The sequence below is a fragment of the Antedon mediterranea genome, chromosome 1, assembly GCF_964355755.1.
Source record: "Antedon mediterranea chromosome 1, ecAntMedi1.1, whole genome shotgun sequence".
Classification (NCBI taxonomy): domain Eukaryota; kingdom Metazoa; phylum Echinodermata; class Crinoidea; order Comatulida; family Antedonidae; genus Antedon; species Antedon mediterranea.
The window spans coordinates 9,624,008-9,640,747 of record NC_092670.1 but is presented as its reverse complement, the minus strand read 5'-3'; the positions used below and the strand labels follow the sequence as shown (position 1 = coordinate 9,640,747).

General features: G+C 33.2%; 4 protein-coding genes across 6 annotated transcripts in view; 1 reads left to right on the top strand and 3 right to left on the bottom strand.

Annotated features, from left to right (window-relative positions):
* Positions 1-4,674, bottom strand: part of LOC140056042 (rabankyrin-5-like) — a 28,786-nt gene extending 24,112 nt beyond the window's left edge. The window contains exons 1-4 of the mRNA XM_072101269.1: positions 4,478-4,674; positions 3,485-3,563; positions 3,220-3,344; positions 117-175 (exon numbers count right to left, since the gene is read on the bottom strand). Coding sequence (XP_071957370.1) covers positions 117-175; positions 3,220-3,344; positions 3,485-3,563; positions 4,478-4,600 — 386 coding nt within the window. The 5' untranslated portion in view covers positions 4,601-4,674. The remainder of the gene's footprint in view (positions 1-116; positions 176-3,219; positions 3,345-3,484; positions 3,564-4,477) is intronic.
* Positions 1-6,907, top strand: part of LOC140056049 (large ribosomal subunit protein eL43) — a 220,534-nt gene extending 213,627 nt beyond the window's left edge. Inside the window, exons 1-4 of one of the 3 annotated variants that reach the window (XM_072101282.1) lie at positions 1,213-1,269; positions 5,597-5,725; positions 6,315-6,397; positions 6,795-6,907. In XM_072101282.1, coding sequence (XP_071957383.1) covers positions 1,228-1,269; positions 5,597-5,725; positions 6,315-6,397; positions 6,795-6,858 — 318 coding nt within the window. In that variant the 5' untranslated portion in view covers positions 1,213-1,227 and the 3' untranslated portion in view covers positions 6,859-6,907. Of the gene's footprint in view, positions 1-1,212; positions 1,270-4,632; positions 4,712-5,596; positions 5,726-6,314; positions 6,398-6,794 lie in introns of those variants that run through there. The other 2 variants (XM_072101291.1, XM_072101295.1) reach the window with 2 other exon arrangements.
* LOC140055996 (tRNA endonuclease ANKZF1-like) overlaps positions 1-16,740 on the bottom strand; it is a 344,549-nt gene that overhangs the window by 99,279 nt on the left and 228,530 nt on the right. The gene's annotated exons all lie outside the window — the stretch shown is intronic.
* On the bottom strand, positions 7,307-16,437 carry LOC140056022 (reticulophagy regulator 3-like). The gene is made up of 8 exons (XM_072101231.1): positions 16,195-16,437; positions 13,087-13,193; positions 12,737-12,767; positions 12,490-12,616; positions 12,137-12,221; positions 11,728-11,859; positions 10,923-11,144; positions 7,307-10,216 (listed from the first exon to the last, which is right to left on the bottom strand). The coding sequence occupies exons 1-8, from the start codon at positions 16,377-16,379 to the stop codon at positions 9,669-9,671; spliced, it is 1,437 nt and encodes a 478-aa protein (XP_071957332.1). The 5' UTR covers positions 16,380-16,437; the 3' UTR covers positions 7,307-9,668.

Here is a 16,740-nt window from a genome sequence, read left to right as displayed (position 1 = left end):
TGTATAAAACTAATAATAATAATAACAAAGTTTCAACATACATCCCTGGTGGTACAGTATATATAATATGTGCAACTATTGGTAAACACTTCATTTTAATTAAATGTCAAATTTACCTGCCCTCGGCATCTGCATAACCTGGTTGAGCACCCTGTTCCAGTAGTAACATGACAACCTAAAGAAAAGCAAATTGATACAATAAATACAGAATCTATACCTCAATAGAGAGAAATGGCGAACCGACGTCTAAAATCCGAGTGGGTATAAAATCATAACAAACCGTTGAGGGCGACACATTTCCTATGTTTATACGTGAATTATGGCGTCGTCTAACCAATGTTGTTGCTGTAACGCTCATAATTCTTGTTGTATTTGTATATTTACACAATAAAACAATGAAATATGTATAAAAGTCATCCATCATTCACAATCATATTCCTAAAAATATCTCATATCTGTTGGTCTACATTAGACTGAAGCATCACTAGCCACATAACAAAATGGCAGTTTTCAAGCTGAAACTAATGCTAGGCCTACATCTACTAGAGGTGCTCTATTTAGTCTACTACCTAGCTAGGAGAGGCCTAGCAGCACCCTAGCAGCTAAAGTAGTAGTATACAGTATGCAATAACGAATTTCCAATATTATTATTATTATAATAACCAATAATCCGTGCTAGGCTCGAGGTACTACAGCATACAGGCCAACTATCTAGGGCCTAGAGCTGGGTACAGTATATAACAAAAACGAGTCTTAATTCAATCCAAATTAAAATAAAATATGTTAAGATTTGCCCATATAACATTAAAATTGTTAAGGGTGTTGCAAAAAAAAAAGATACTGCTATTATGTGTGTTTTAAACGTTCTTTTCTACCTTCCTTTTTAACTCAACCCATCGGAATTTCCCATACAAAAACATGTGGCGAAATGGTTTGTTTACAATCTATACCCACTCGGTGAAATTTGAGTGACGTCATCGCGGTTCGCCATTTCTCTCTATTGTAATGTATAACACAGTTCTGTGTATTGGAATATATTGGTTATTTGTTTTTATATAACACCTAAATAAATTTGATTGGACGATTGTGGGTCACGGTTGTTTAATAGTAATTTTTTTTGTGTACAAAAAAAAAATCTTTTCGTCTTTGGAAAATATTTTTTTTTTACTATTGCTTTTGAAATACAACAGCGCCACCTATTTTGTACTTTCGCCGCCCACGAAGATTATGACTGGTTTCACGATGGAAGTACAATTTTGGAGAGATACTGTATGTATTAATTTAGATCAAAAAGGCATTTAAATTAGCTTTAGATCGTGCGTATAATTATGATTCATTAATGGGAACTGACCTACAAGACATGGAATTGTTGTAAAAAACATAATTAGCCTAGATGAGTTCCAGTTGCCTGTCGAAGTTTAGTATTTGGTATTGCTGCCTTCAAGCTGTAGCTAATAGGCCTAGATAGAATATTAGGCTAGGCATGCATAGGCATTTTAGCCTTGGTAGGCCTATTGTTTGGTCGTTTGTTGACATAAATAACACTACAGTAGGTGTGTTTATAAAATCCAAATAAATATAATATATTACCGCACTGACGCGTATTGTCAAAGTATTGCAAGTTTATTCTCCAAGGGCTCATAAATTTACCTACTTGTGTTAAACCAAACTGGCAGACTGAGAGATTGGAATGTTCCATTCATCGCAAATCAATACATTTGTAAAAACGTAAATTTATAGGAACGCACACAAAATTAGCTAAAATAAATTATTCTGAATTAAATTTCAACATTAATGGCACAAAAATAAACTGTCTGGATACTCCTTTGTTGAAAAATGTGCAACGCGAGAAGGATTTTTTGTACAGTAGGCCCATGCAGCACATTGTCAGAATTTACTCGCCTGAGTAACTTGCTTATAGTGGGCATGCTCAGACTAACGATGGTGATAGTATGGTTTGATTGGGCCTAGGCTGAGATTATTCGATGGCGGTTAATTTGAATAAAATAACTCGGATCTAACTCTCCTAATTTATTACTTTTGTTCAAGTAAATGTAAATTTATAGGTATGTATTATAAATATTTGTTTTTTAGGGTTTTCTAAATATCATTTTATTATCGTTTTTATACAATTTTTTTAAAGCAATTTCTTGGAAATTTCATTTTGAAAATTATAATTTTTTTAATTCATAGAATTCATAAATAAAAATAAATCATAAAAATATACATTATACATCATTTTACAGGAAATTTATTAAGGAATATTTGTTTTTTAGAAACATATTTTCATACATTTATGATAAAATGATGGAATTACTGTTTCAAAAATTTCAACTCTCTGGAATAGTAAACGAGAAATATTCTTAACAAAAAGCACTGCTCAACATTTTAAAGTTAATCATTGTTCTTTCTTCAGATATATATATATTTATTTATTAAAAAGATGTCCTTTAATCGCAAAAATACATACAAATCAAAGATAGTTCTTTAATTATGATTCACATGCCCATTTAAAAATAGTCAATTTTGAACTTTAATGTGCTGTCTGTGTGTCCTCAACCTGTTGGCATGCAACTGAATACCCTCTAGAGACAACGTGACTTCACGAAAATTCTTCCCAGTCTGTTGATTCGCGTCAACCAATCGAGAGAATCCAAAATCGTTCAACCGTGAGCCCTCATAGACTCTCTTTTCGCAGACGTTTTTTGGGTCCAGCAGTTGGGATCTATAAATTATAGTCGAGTTTACAAAGTCGCAAAACTGTCGGCCTTAGATACTATAACTGCTGCTTGCTTTTGCTTATGAATGAGTAGTCCTCATGGGACGTAGCTGGCTAAAGCAGCAGTGTGAAAAAATGCTGTTCTGAAAAGAATATGGTTGAGGGGAAATGGCTCTCTTTTGGGAATTTGGTACTAAGAGGGTTAAGGTAATTTTTAAACCATTGTATTACAAGTTGACTTTAATGTTAAAATAATTTAGCTTATCAATTAGAATGTCATAATAATTAATGTTTTATATTCATGTAAAAGGTTATATTTCAATTTGGCTTCGCCTCGTTGAATATAACCTTTCATCATTCATCTCATGCCATTATTTGTACCATTACACTCATGAACATTCATTATTTGTACTGAATGGGTAAAGTCAAATACAATGGCTAACTTTCTGTGAAAATGAACTATTTGTTGTATAATAAATAATCGGATGTTCTGTTAATACCTTTCCATGTTCTTGAAAGGTAGCTGCATGTAATGGTGTCCACAGTGTTCCTTTATTCTGATAATTAATCTCTGCCCCACTATCAATCAAAGATTTCACAACATCATGGAAACCCCAAAATGAGGCTGTAATAATACAAAAATACATTAATTAGAAATCAAAAGATTATACGGACTTGGAGGCAGTCAAGGACATCGGCAAAATATTACGAGTCATCAGGATGTAACTGACCAATCACAGGCTCCATATGAAAACCAATCCTCACCTATGTAGAGTTGACTTTGTTTTACAGCCTTATCATCACCTTCAACTGCCACACATTCTGTCATAAATTTTTCCACTAACTGCAAATAAATTCAAACAATAAAAAATGCTGTCTGCTGCACAAACCAGCTAAAACCCATTTAAAACTACTGTATTTACAGAGTTGGTTGTACAAAGGGGAGGGGAACAGACGATCGAAAACGTGGACAATCGGGCCCAGTTTTTTAGGTTTTGATAATTTATTAATAGATTTCTTTGGAAGAATTGTGTTAATTCAGTATGAGTTTAGGTTTAAGTTGATTATATTTAGGTGTTAGGCAGAGATAGGACTTTCAGGTTGTTAATTTAAATTATTGGCCCAATCGCCAGTGGTTCTGGTTGTCTGATAACCCAGCCAGAAAATAGAGAAAAGAAATTAAAATACTTTCAGCTGTGATGTGATATTTTTTCTCCCAAATAGGTTTCGAGAATGTCCAAACTTAAAAAAAATCAACAAAAATTCATCATTGCATACTAGGCTAGGCTAGGCCTAACTCTTAGAGCAGGCCTAGGGCTAGGCCTAGGAGGGAGGGGGGAGGGGTAGTAGGAATCGACAGTGCAAGTAATGTGTTCATTGCTAATAATATTCCAGTAATGCATATAATACAACACGATTGGTTGAGAAGTATAGTTGAAATTATTCGTATTTATAATTTTTCCATACCAAAAAAAAGCGCTTTGCCGCTGCGGTGCATTATAATGAACTGTATAATTATTATTTAATGCTCAACTGACTAAAAAGGTTAACAGCCAATAAAGTGGCTTAATTTTTTTTTTTTTTAGGATTTTAGTTTTTATTGACAGGAGAGGAGGTCCCACAATCATGACCTTTTTAATATTAAAAAATTTATCATGCATGTTGAACATTTTGGTTTGGCACCGTCCATTTTTTTCCTATTCTATCCTTGCATCCCAGGTACTCTAGCCTATATTACTGTCTTTATTTAAAGCATACCATTTCATCTCCTTTTTGGGCCAACGTAGATAATTTTGGTAAGCTGATATGTGCGTTTTTTAACTGGAATTGTAGATCTCGTAAGACAGATTCATCCTTGGATACCGACGCTTTTGCTTCCATTTTGTTTATGTACAAGACTGCCCTCTGTGTATGTTTCGATGAACTCAGTTCCAGTTCCCATCATTCACTTCGAACGAACTTCCTCTCTGCCATCGCTAATAAAACAAAATGGTAATGTGTTGAAAGCAGTGTAATAATCTGTTTAAATCTTGTGTTTTTTGCCTTTAAATTTAATTAAATTATGTTATTATTGCTAATAAAAGTCATCATTTAACGACTGTGTGTTTATTATCATAAATAATATTTTCAAAAGTGTAATAAATGTTATTTAAATGTATGCACCTTACTGCTGTCTAGGGAGAGGTGGAACTAACTGGGAATACTACTAGGCTAGGAGGCCTACTATCTCTACTAACTGTACTAGGCTTAGTACTAAAATTAGGCTAGGACTTGGCCCTAGCATACTTTATTTGGTCATAACATGATAATCTCCAGGATATCACTCAAATCCAGGCATACCAACAAACCTAGCTACGGCCAGGCCTACTCTAGTACTACTAGGCCTAGGCCTACTAGTACTAGAGGCCTAGCCTAGGCTAGTACTCTAGTAGGCCTACTAGGGCCTCTAGGCCCTAGTCAAATAGTCGTGGGCTAGCTAGACTAGGCCTATAGGCCCTAGCTAGCTAGAGAGTCAGCGAGAGAGGCCTAGCCTAGGTCCTAGCTGCACTTTCGCACCTAGGAGCCAAGCTAGGCCTTAAAAGTTCAGGTCAGGTCATGGAAATAATGCTAATCAGTGGTTGAAATCTGAAGCTTTCCCTTAATTTTTAAACTAAAATATTCTAATTCTTGGTCAGTAGTAGGTATTAAATTGACCTCTACTAGGCCTCTAAGTGCTAAGTATATTTAACATTATTTATAATATTAATAGTAGTGACGGCTTAGCCTGTTGATGAAAAAAGTTAGTGCTTACAATTTATATAAGCATATTATTAAATGTTATTTGAAGGTTATTTTGTATAAAATAATAAATAAATTTATAATATTGTGTTTTTGCAGGCTAAACGTACCAAGAAGGTTGGTATTGTAGGAAAGTATGGAACTCGTTATGGAGCATCCCTTCGAAAAATGGTAAAGAAAATCGAAATTTCACAGCACGGCAAATACACATGTGTTTTCTGTGGAAAGGTAAGACAAAAATACTACTCGGCTTTGCCTTATTAGACCTGTGTTTGACCTATCAATATAATACCACTACCACTTGTGATTGGTATATTTTGTTAAACTATATGTATGGGATTTTAATCAACTATTAAATGTTTATCATAGCTTAGTTGTAGGCCGAGTTAAAGATTTAAAATGTGTGTAATGTACCTTGCAGCGGCGATTTTAATTAGTGAACAGTACATTGTTAATTTTCATTGTCCATGCGTTTTCTAAAGGCGATGACAATGATGTTTATTAACCCTACGAACCACCCTACGATCGACGCGTTGATAATTATAATAACAATACATCGTAATAGTAGGTTACGAACAATCGGCTACGATCTACATGCGTAAATATAGTGGTGGTCGGCGTCATGAAAATGGTGGTCGGAAATTCCGAGTTTTGGACGGGGCTGGCCATCGTCGACCACCGTGGTGACATCCCTGCATAGCTTAGTTGTAGGCCGAGTTAAAGATTTAAATTGTGTGTAGTGTACTTTGCTTGCACAGTTTACATCCTTGTGTGTAGCATTGTAAAATTGTGTATTAACCTATGGTGTTACTTTCAGGAATCCATGAAGAGGAAATGCGTTGGCATCTGGCGTTGCAAGTCATGCAAGAGGACAGTAGCTGGTGGTGCATGGAACTACAGGTATGCCACTTAAGTTATGTTGGCAGGATTTCAATAGAGATACAAATACAAATATTTTCTGGTAGCACTAATCCTTCCGCAGTGCAAGATATATTTTAGAAAATATAACAATTTCCTAAATTATCATTTGCAATTGAAATGCAGTATACCATATTAAGTAGACACCTTTGGACCCAACAGTGTCCTCTTTATAAGAGTGTCTCTTCAATAGAGGTTGGTCGTTGTTGTAAAACCTATATTCTCCTTTCACAGGACCTGTTCCCTCCAAATTTCCTCAGTAAAGCTTAAGGACCAGAATAAATACCTTTAATAGTTTGCCCCCCCTGAAATGTGAGGTTCTGCTGTATTACAAATTGTAGATACAAAATGAGTGACAATTTGTTTTGTTCTTTTATAGTACAACTGCTGCAGCAACAGTTAGAAGTGCCATCAGACGTTTGAAGGAAGTTAAAGAGAGCTAAATGACCATACCATCTTAGCTATGTAATAAATGTACACAAGCAATGCTTATATACTTGGTTTGTCTGTTCTTTGTGTTTTGAGTCACAGTGCATGACTTTTATAGTCATTGCTATCTCTGCTGCAAGTATTTTTACTAGCATTAAGTTCTGTGTACACTATCAAAATGTATGTGACAAAAAATGTTATGTGCCCATATATGGACATGATTGTGTCATATCACTATCATATTTGGGCACATCACACTAGTTTGATAGTGTAGACAGAGCTTTAGGCTACATTCACACTCCGTTTCAGTAAAGATGGTACCATTCAATTGGGATTTATATAAGAGTATCAATCCTTTTTTTTTTTTGTAAAATGAAACAGGTGGGAATGTAGCTTTAATCTGGCAACTGCAAATATGACGGTATGATTGTCTTGTTTCAAAAGCTATAATTTTAATACCTATTGCACCGACTCTAGTAACAAATCAGCAGCAGAAAACAATTGTAGTTGGACAAAATGAAAAACAAATAGAAATGTTAAAAGAAAACTAATATTTATAGAGATCAAAATATTACAAATTTAAATCCAAATATTTGCACAGTTACAAAATACACATTCAAAATAAAAAGATATTAATAGCCATAAAAGTAGTTTATTATGAGGATACCCACATTTTCTTTTTTTAAATGTATACACTGGTTTAAAATAAGGAAACCATATTTTTGATAAATTACTATGAATTGTATGGACACAAATTGCACAATTTGGTACAAAACCATGATGCACTTTTTGTTAACATTTTTTTGTTTTCATTATATATGGCATTAAACTATGCAGTTATCACTTCAACAAGTCTGAGCATGCTCAGAAACATAGCATTACTTTGGACTAAATAGCTGCATAGTCTACTGGGGTATCATGAAAACAAAATATTGTTAAATCATGTTTTTTCACCTCTACGATATTAGGACCCAGTTTACAACAACACAGCATATGCTCAACAACTTACAAGGGCACAAACCAGCCGTTGCCCTTGGATTTACAGTAAACAATATTCCATGAACATGTAGAATGCTGCTAAAAGAGTTTATGCAGAGCAAGCAGTTCCATTGTACTCATGATCACAATCTTAACCCATATGATTTTGACTATAGTAAATCAGTCGTAATGCTCTGAGCGCTTCACAATATTAACCCAGGTCATTTTTGGATCAAAACATACCATAATGTTGCATGTAGTAAATCAGCGCAGTTGTACACCTGGGAGGCAAAAATCTTGCAAGACATAGCCAACACGACGACGAGTATTAATTTCAATCCTGTAGCATAAAATGTCGACACCGCGACACACGCTTTAGATGCTAAATAAAATATAACTTCAATTAAGCATAACGTCATACCTGCACAATGGCCCACATCAATTTAAATGTTTGTTTTGGATTTATTAATTAGTTGAGTCTTCTATTATATAGTTAGTTTAATAAAAACTGATATCACAATTGCATTACAAAACAAAGGCAAATAAATATATGAGTGTTGTAGTAGTGATGCTAAATAATGTTTATAAATCGTTATAAATTCTATATACTGTATGTAATATACATAATTCATTTGACTGCTATCACAGAGGCAGAGATAATTTACTTTTTGTTCCTGTGTAAAAATTGAAGCATTATAACCAATTCTGAGTAATTTATCAAAGCTTGGTTTCCACTGGGACGCAATGCAAGAACGCAAGTGCAACACAAATGAATTAACCAATCGCATGCGACAAATTGGATAATCCATCATGTTATAATTGGTAAAATTACTTAAGTTGGATTCAACTTGAAGGCTCTGTTGACCGTGGCAAACTTACAAGTGTACCATGCAGATAGAAAATAATAAGTAAACAGTCACTTCCAAACTAACTTATTTGCACATGTCACTGGAGGTTTTTATTTAAAAAAAAACTTGTGTAGGTTTACCAACATTTTGTTATAAAGCTCTGTCTGTCTGTTTATCTACAGTATTAAAATTAATGCGACAACAAAAATGTGATGTGCACATATACAGACACTATCATATTTGACTACATCACACTTTTTTGTGTATACGGAGCTTAAGAAATTTTAGAGGAAATGTAATTGGTGTAAACATTTAATAATTGGGCGGGAACATAAGTCTACATTTACTGTATTAGTTTGATATTTGGCAGTCGGTATAGTAACCAATATAAACAGCACTCGAATATTAAATAACATTAGGTTTAAATTTATTTAAATAAACAAAAAATCCTTTTGTATTCTACCAGCTTTAATATGGAAAAAAAACATGACCAAATAATATAAGTTTATTCAATTTTAAAACCTAGCCATGCAATGTCTGAACTCTTTTCCACAATTTATAAATTATCATTCAATTTGGTGAATTTACTTATTATATAGTCTTAACACGTTAGTGTTGTTAAGAGCGACCTTTTGTTTCACAACCAGGACAGATCCATGGGGTAGCTCTCCACAGCTAAAATAAAATTATGCTTGTGGTATTTGATAACTATTTTTGACCGACAGTTAGGCTCCCCATTTAGAAAATCCTGTAGCCGTCCCAATGTGCAACTATACTTTGCGCTTTCATGTTTCTGAGGTTTTTTACTTAACAGTTGTGTAGTTGCGTGACATGTTTTGAAAACAAAAAATAGCTAATGTAGGCCTAAAGAAAAACATTCTTATTTTAAACATTCTTGCGTATTAAAAGTGATTTGGTAGAAGTGATTAATAACATTTCCAATTATACATGGAAATATAATATTAGCATACAATATATAAATATTCAACAATCATGGACTATTTTTTGCCAAGGAGTTTTGAAAAAAAACCACCCACAAAGTTTTCTCGTTGGCCTTTCTCCATTTCTTCTTTGTCTTGTTGATAACCAGTGTTCTCCAGGTCGGACGAGTCTAAGACTTCAAATTCGCCAAGATCTGAATCTGAACCTGAAGGATTTCTTGAACGCATTTGTTGTTCGTATTGCACATTTGAGGTAGTGGAATCGCGTTGGGTCATAGTATTGATAGTTCCGGCCACAACGGACGCAACTTTGTCCGAGATGTACTGTGTGGCCATTGTATGAAGTAATCCAGCACCGGGTACTGTAGAGTTTTTCTGAGGATTTGATTTATTGTTGTGTCCGTTCTCATTCTGAAAGTGAGACTCAACGTAAGGTAAGAAGTTGGTATCTTCATTAATAACTTGATTATCTGGAGGAAAATTTGGTACCATAGGTCCAAAAATGTCATTATCAATCTCATCGTTGCTATGGTCCATAGTTCCATCATCGTACGCGGGGAAGGACGGTAGGCCTACAGCAAAACTTGGCTCCGAATCCTGAAAATCTACAATTAAAAATCAAGAAAAAATATTGAAAATCTACATAATGGTTGATATTTTATATTCCTTATTGTGTACCAATTAGCCCACTATGCACGTTTAAAGCAGCTTAGTGTTGCGAGTAATCCTTAAGTATATGGTGTAAACACTGGTGTACACATGCTGTGAAAGTCTAACATGAAATTTGAATTTAGCTATAGGGACAGCTCACACTATTTTACAAAGATTTTATGAAAAATTACAAATGTTTTTGTATAACCTCTTTTAGAAGTATCCCCTTAATAGGGATTGGTCATAGTGTTGAAACATATATTGATTTGTTTCACAGCCTGATATAGAGTTTTTCTCAATGGAGGGGTCCTAGTATAATAATTATGGCCAAAGGCAGTTTTTTATGGGTTGAATTTATCAAGACATCATGTATCACCAGCATATCGATGGAATGGTGCTTTGCTGCTATGATTGATGGGCATGGCACATTATATTTTAGGTTAAAATTAATTTTCAATGTACAATTTATTAACACTTTTATTTTGGTGTATTGTACACTATCCAATATTTTTTCAAAAAAAAAATTACAAATTTGAATCACTATCATACAATGCCAATAACATTTTTTATTTTGAGAATAAGCCTATTCCTTCAACCATCAGCCCTTCCCACTATCCCTTTGTTAAAGGTGTTCAGTACTGAATTTAGTACACTATTTACCATCATCAAATCGCTCTAGCGTGACAGATGGACTATGGGACATTCGTTCGCCTTCAGACAGCTCAGAATCGGGGTCAGCTACAGCTCTTGCTAAGGCAGCAACCGTGGCAGCATCTTGAGGTGGACAGAACTCAATAAGGTCACTGTCACTGTCCGTATCAATGTCATCTCTACCATCAGTATTGTCACTTGCCAGACTTCTATCAGATCGTAGTCTTCTCCCTGGATGGAATATGAAAGTGAAATTCTAATTTATATACATATATATTTATTCTGTGTGTTTTAGTCTGTTGTTTATCCATCTACATCCTGTTAGTGCAGTACCCGCAACTTACTTGAGCTCGAATCTAATCTAGCCATCTCGGCACAAGCTCGGTGGTCGAAAGGTGAACACCAAGAATTACTTCACAATTTGTTTGCAAGTATTTTCAATGTACTTAGTAAAGGTAAAGGTCCCGTATTCAATTCTGAACATAAGGTAATAAGCTGTTAGGAGCTCATTTGACAAGCCTCAGCATTATGTGGTAGGGTGGACAGTTCCTTTCCATACCACCTTATCCTCGGGAATTGAACCCGTTGTTGGGAATTGAACTCGGTCTCTCTGTGTGACAGTAAAGTGTTCTAACCACTCGATTAACTCCTTGTGTACTTAGTATAAAGTACAAATTATGGTCTTTTTATGGTCCCCTGTTTAGAAAATTATTTGATTTAGGATTTTTGAGACTGTTTTTTTAAGGAAAACAAGGTTACTGCTTTATGTCCTAATAAAATATGAGAAAATATAAATAATCGGTAATTATCATACGTTTGTGGCGATTGCTTTTTGGGTTGTTCTTCATACTGTATTCCAATTGCATCCAAATCGGCTCCAGTGTACTGTACACTTTCTTGTTGAAGTTGTGGTACTCAGCACATGGCCATAGCAGCAAGCTCATAACTACAATTTAAAAATGTATGTGAATATAGTGCTTATAAACGTTATTAAATCACATCAGGAGAGGGAGAGGGTGTCTGGCATCTGGCTCTGGCTTAAAGTTTACCAATACAGTAGGTATCAACTTATTTCCTGTTTATATTCCTCCTACAGACAAGTAGAGGTCAATAATACTGTATAAAGAAAAAACAATTTAGTTTAAAAAAGACTTGATAATTGTTTAAAATGTGGTGACTTCAGAATGCATGGAATCAAAATCAACAAATGTTTATTTACTCACTAATAATATATGCCAGCATAACACCTGATATGCATCGACCAATCAGAGCAAGACAAGCACATGTGCCAGTAACAGCAGCACAAAACTATACCAAAACAAGAATATTATTATACAATTGAATATGATTTCTTCATAAGCAACATACCTAGTATGCTATGATTCTTATTAATTAGAAAGTTTAATGTTAATAGTAGAGCAAGGATTTGTAATTGGCTACTAGTAGGTAAGTTACAGCCATGGTGGTTCAATTTTGTAGAAGCTTCTTTTTGATCTTCCATGTTGATTTTTGTGTATGTATTTTGTGTATTAGCTGTACAAATATCTGGGTCAGTAATTACTGTAGTTTTAAGTACCTTTCCTGGGTCATTCTTCCTCAGTGTCCAAAAGGCATCATGGTATTCATTAAAAGCAACCCAAAACTCAGCTAGATGACGGCACAGCTCCGGTACACTCAACAGCCGTGTATGCACTGGTGTCCATCTAGATAAAAAAACAGGACCATTTAATATTCATTTTTAATAATAATCCCATCAAATTAGTTTTTTGCAGTTAACAAATTTATCAATTAATAAATAGTTGGATATTTTCTTACTAACTCACCCTTCTTCATCTTCTGGTTCTTTTGGTTCGACTATAAAAAATAAAATACCCATTTTGGAAAAACATTTGAATGGTAACTTGAAATTTTATGTAATAAAATATATATGTTATAATTTAGAAAATGAACAATAACATATTACATGTCCATGAGAGCGATGTCACTATAATATATATATATAATATATGTTATATATTATAATATATATATTATAGTGACATCGCTCTCATGGACATGTAATATGTTATTGTTCATTTTCTACTATAGTTTTTTACACATTCTTGTCATGTATTTTTTGTTTTGATAGTATCATGAACAACAATATCATTATCCTTACAGCCTAGTAACTCACCTCTAATCTCGGGCCATATTCGGTTACAGAAGGCATCAAATGACATAATAACAATACCAGTAATAGCCATCAGATAGACTACTCGATTACTTGTACTTGTTAAAAGCCTGTTGATTCACAATAAAGAATTAATATTTAATAGTACAATATTTCATTTCCAGTTAACATTTATTTCATTCAAAACAAAATAAAAAAATGTTAATATATTTCTTTGAGTTTTGAATGTGGCAAGGTCCCAAAAAGTAAAATAAAAGGAAAAACCAAGAGAAACTTGTGTTGGGCAAGCCATATTGATATTAAAAATAATACTCTTTCATACATATTATGTTTCATACATATATACTGTATGCAGTAACACAACAAAAACAAACAGAACATACACACAAATACTGAAACACAAGACACAAACAAAAAAGGGGCAAAACAAAGGTGGCTGATCGATTACAATAGTAGTAGTAGAGTAATATTAATATACATATTATTTGGATACTACCAAGTATTCTCTGGATTAGTATTCTACAAATTTACAAGGGTGATAATGTGATGGTGGGTATGTGATAAGCAGACGTAAGGGAAGGCACTGATGGGGTTGGGGGGTTGGCGATTAACATTTGAGAATCAAAGAAACCTAAAACAGCAAGTGTTCTTGACAGGTTCTAAGTTGCTACTTTACACAACATACCGTAAACCACTCCTCTTTAAAAAAAAACAGTTACCAAGAGGAGGGTGGATGTTGAAGACCAATATTCAGTAGTAATTCATTTAATTAGTAATTATTTATGGCATATTCCTAACAAATAGGACATATTTGCTTAACAAGATAATACTGGTAAAATGCTAAAGTGTATAGTATTAGTACCATAAAATCATTAACGTGCACTGATTCAGAATAAATATCATCATAGTTTTCCCTACTGATTTTAATGCCCCTTTTCATTAATTTTGTTTGTTTATTACTGCAAAAATAAAAATGATTCATTTTTACTATTAGTTGGCACTTGTTATGGAACATCTTGCATGCATGTAATGCACTATTTCCTGCGTACAATCTATGCAGAGTATGATTAATGGGTTAATAAGCTGAGTGGTATTGATGTAGTTGAGTTGTATAGTAAAAAACTAACTAATAATAATACAGTTTTATACTTGTCATACAAAACACAACAATTAAATCTCATCTCTCAAGTGACAACCACCCAAACAAACAATGGTTTAAATCTATAATAGAAATTTATGTCACACAGAACACACATGTACAGTATGCTAAAAGGAAAAAGAGGGAGGAATTATAAACTCTTCTTGTAGTGACAAATTAAAACAAGGCTGTAAATTCACTACTTCAATTGCTTTAAAAAACACATTAATTAGTAAACTATAAACAGGTTATTTAATAATGTTATTTAAAGCATTATTTATTTATGGGTTTGTACAGGGAATATTTTCATTTCAAAATTTTGATTAATTTGAATTTGGATTAGCATTATTAGAATTTTGTCTACAACCATGCTACACTGACAAAAATGACTAATTTTATGTAGGAAGACTAAAGATAAAGGAGCTTACAAAAATACACATTTTAAAAATAAATAATGATCAGTTCAATGACTTCTATTAAAATGTTCACTATCATTGCTGGTTACTATTTAATTAATCATCAACATTAAATTAATTAGGTCACATATTAAAAATTCATAGCATTCTTCTAAGGTCAACAATGGTATACCAAAGAGCCTCGTGCCAATGACCATGTGATACCTGGCTGTAAGTCAATAATATTGGGGGAGTGAGGAGGGGGTTGAGTTTACAATTAATTGAGAAATCAAGCTAACTCTGCAATCTCAAACTTGACAATAAAGGTTGAACAGTTTCAGTATAGTGGTCTAGTGACAGGGTCATTCAATACAGTCTGAGTTCATATCTTGGTCAGAATATATTTTTCACAAATTTTCTTTCTTTTACCATTGTTTACACACATTTTTAAAATTATTCATGCAATAAATAAATAAAGTATGTAGATTGTCATTAAAAATCTTAATTTTGAAACTTTTCATTTAATCTGTTCATGCACATAGCAATATAATAAATAATAATTGTATAAAATAATGAATAACTTAACACCAGCCTACTTAAGAAACAGATTCTATGAACGCAAACAAACATATAATACAGATGAAAAGATATTCTAAGTTTACATAAGGCAAACACTTAGTATAAAAAGAAAAGTTACTCGTATTCTGGCGCAAAGCTATGGAATAGTTTAAATGCTATAAACTCAAATGCAATTACAGCTCCTAATATACATATTTAAAAAAATTATAAATGACCAAAGATAAGATATACTTGAAACTCATGGTACAACGGCTGTTGTTTTTAGAACTTTTATTTCTCAATGGCTGTGTAAAGTAATGGTTAGTAAAAATACGATCAGGCATCCGGCTCTCAAAACATGGATGACGGGAAAATGGTGAGTAAAGCCCGAACAATTGAAGCTGGCAATTCTTTTGGTACAAAAAACAGCATTTTAATTGGTCGGCGTACGTATAACAGAATACATTTTTTCATACATTTAGCAGCTGTATGTATGGAAAGCCGTTTACGCAACATTTCGATTATATGAATTTTATGACGCGATATGTGAATGAAATGCATCAATATTATTTACATTACACGATGTGAATGAAATATTTTGAATGAAATGCTTTGAATAAAATGTTTTGAATTAATTGTGAATGAAATGTTTTGAATTAAAGTTTTGGAAAGAAAGGTTTGGAATGAAATGTTTTGAATGAAATGCATAGTTAATAGTGAAGTGCATGACACCAAGTACTTGAGCCACTAGCAGCCTAATAATAGTTGAGTATTTAATAGAAGTTCTTGACCAGCTAGCTATAATTTAATACATAACATATCATGATATATTAATAAATCAATTAATAATAATTTAATTAAAATAAAATTGAAATACAAATTGTTAATGTTATACAGTAATGAATTTATGACATTCTTTTGTACTTTTTCCCACTAACTGTCAGCTTTCGGTTATTTATAAACTTAACATTTGAACTGAAAAAAGGCTAGCCCAGAATTTAGTAGGTTAAACTCACTCACCAGAACAGACCGTTTACACCCAGAAACATCATTGCACTCTGCTGAGGATTTTCCCAAACAAGAAGACTTTGTAACCGCATAATCGTACTTTCAAATTGACTAAATAAACTAATAAGCTTTTTCTCTTTGACACTAATTTCCAAACTTCGCTCCATATCCATCTCTTCAGTCTCAGTGCGCTCCATAAAGGACACTATTACTGTAATTATGATGAACTTTTTTAGGACTGATTGATAGCTGCAGCTCTCTTCTGTTATTGTTTTGACTTTTAACTATTACGTCATTACTGGTTTAAGTACTGAAAGATGTTTTGTAAACACAATCAACCTTGGCACAAAAAAAGACCAAAATTATATAATGAATTTTAATACAATTGTTATTGAAATAAAATCATAGGATATTTATTAATTATAAGTTAATAGCAGAATTAGTAAATCTAATGGTTTTGTAGAATTTTAGGTGTTTTGAGAGTGCGATTTACATTTTGTTTTAACTTTTAGATAACATCCGTCGTCGGCTCTCTTCTTTCACCCTTGACCTCTCGAT

Coding starts and splice junctions, on each gene's coding strand:
- LOC140056022 (XM_072101231.1), bottom strand. CDS start 16,379: ATGGAGCGCACTGAGACTGAAGAGATGGATATGGAGCGAAGTTTGGAA. Junction 12,222..12,489: donor GGAAGAATGACCCAGGAAAG/GTACTTAAAACT, acceptor GTTTTGGTATAG/TTTTGTGCTGCTGTTACTGG. Junction 11,860..12,136: donor TATGCTGGCATATATTATTA/GTGAGTAAATAA, acceptor TTTAAATTGTAG/TTATGAGCTTGCTGCTATGG.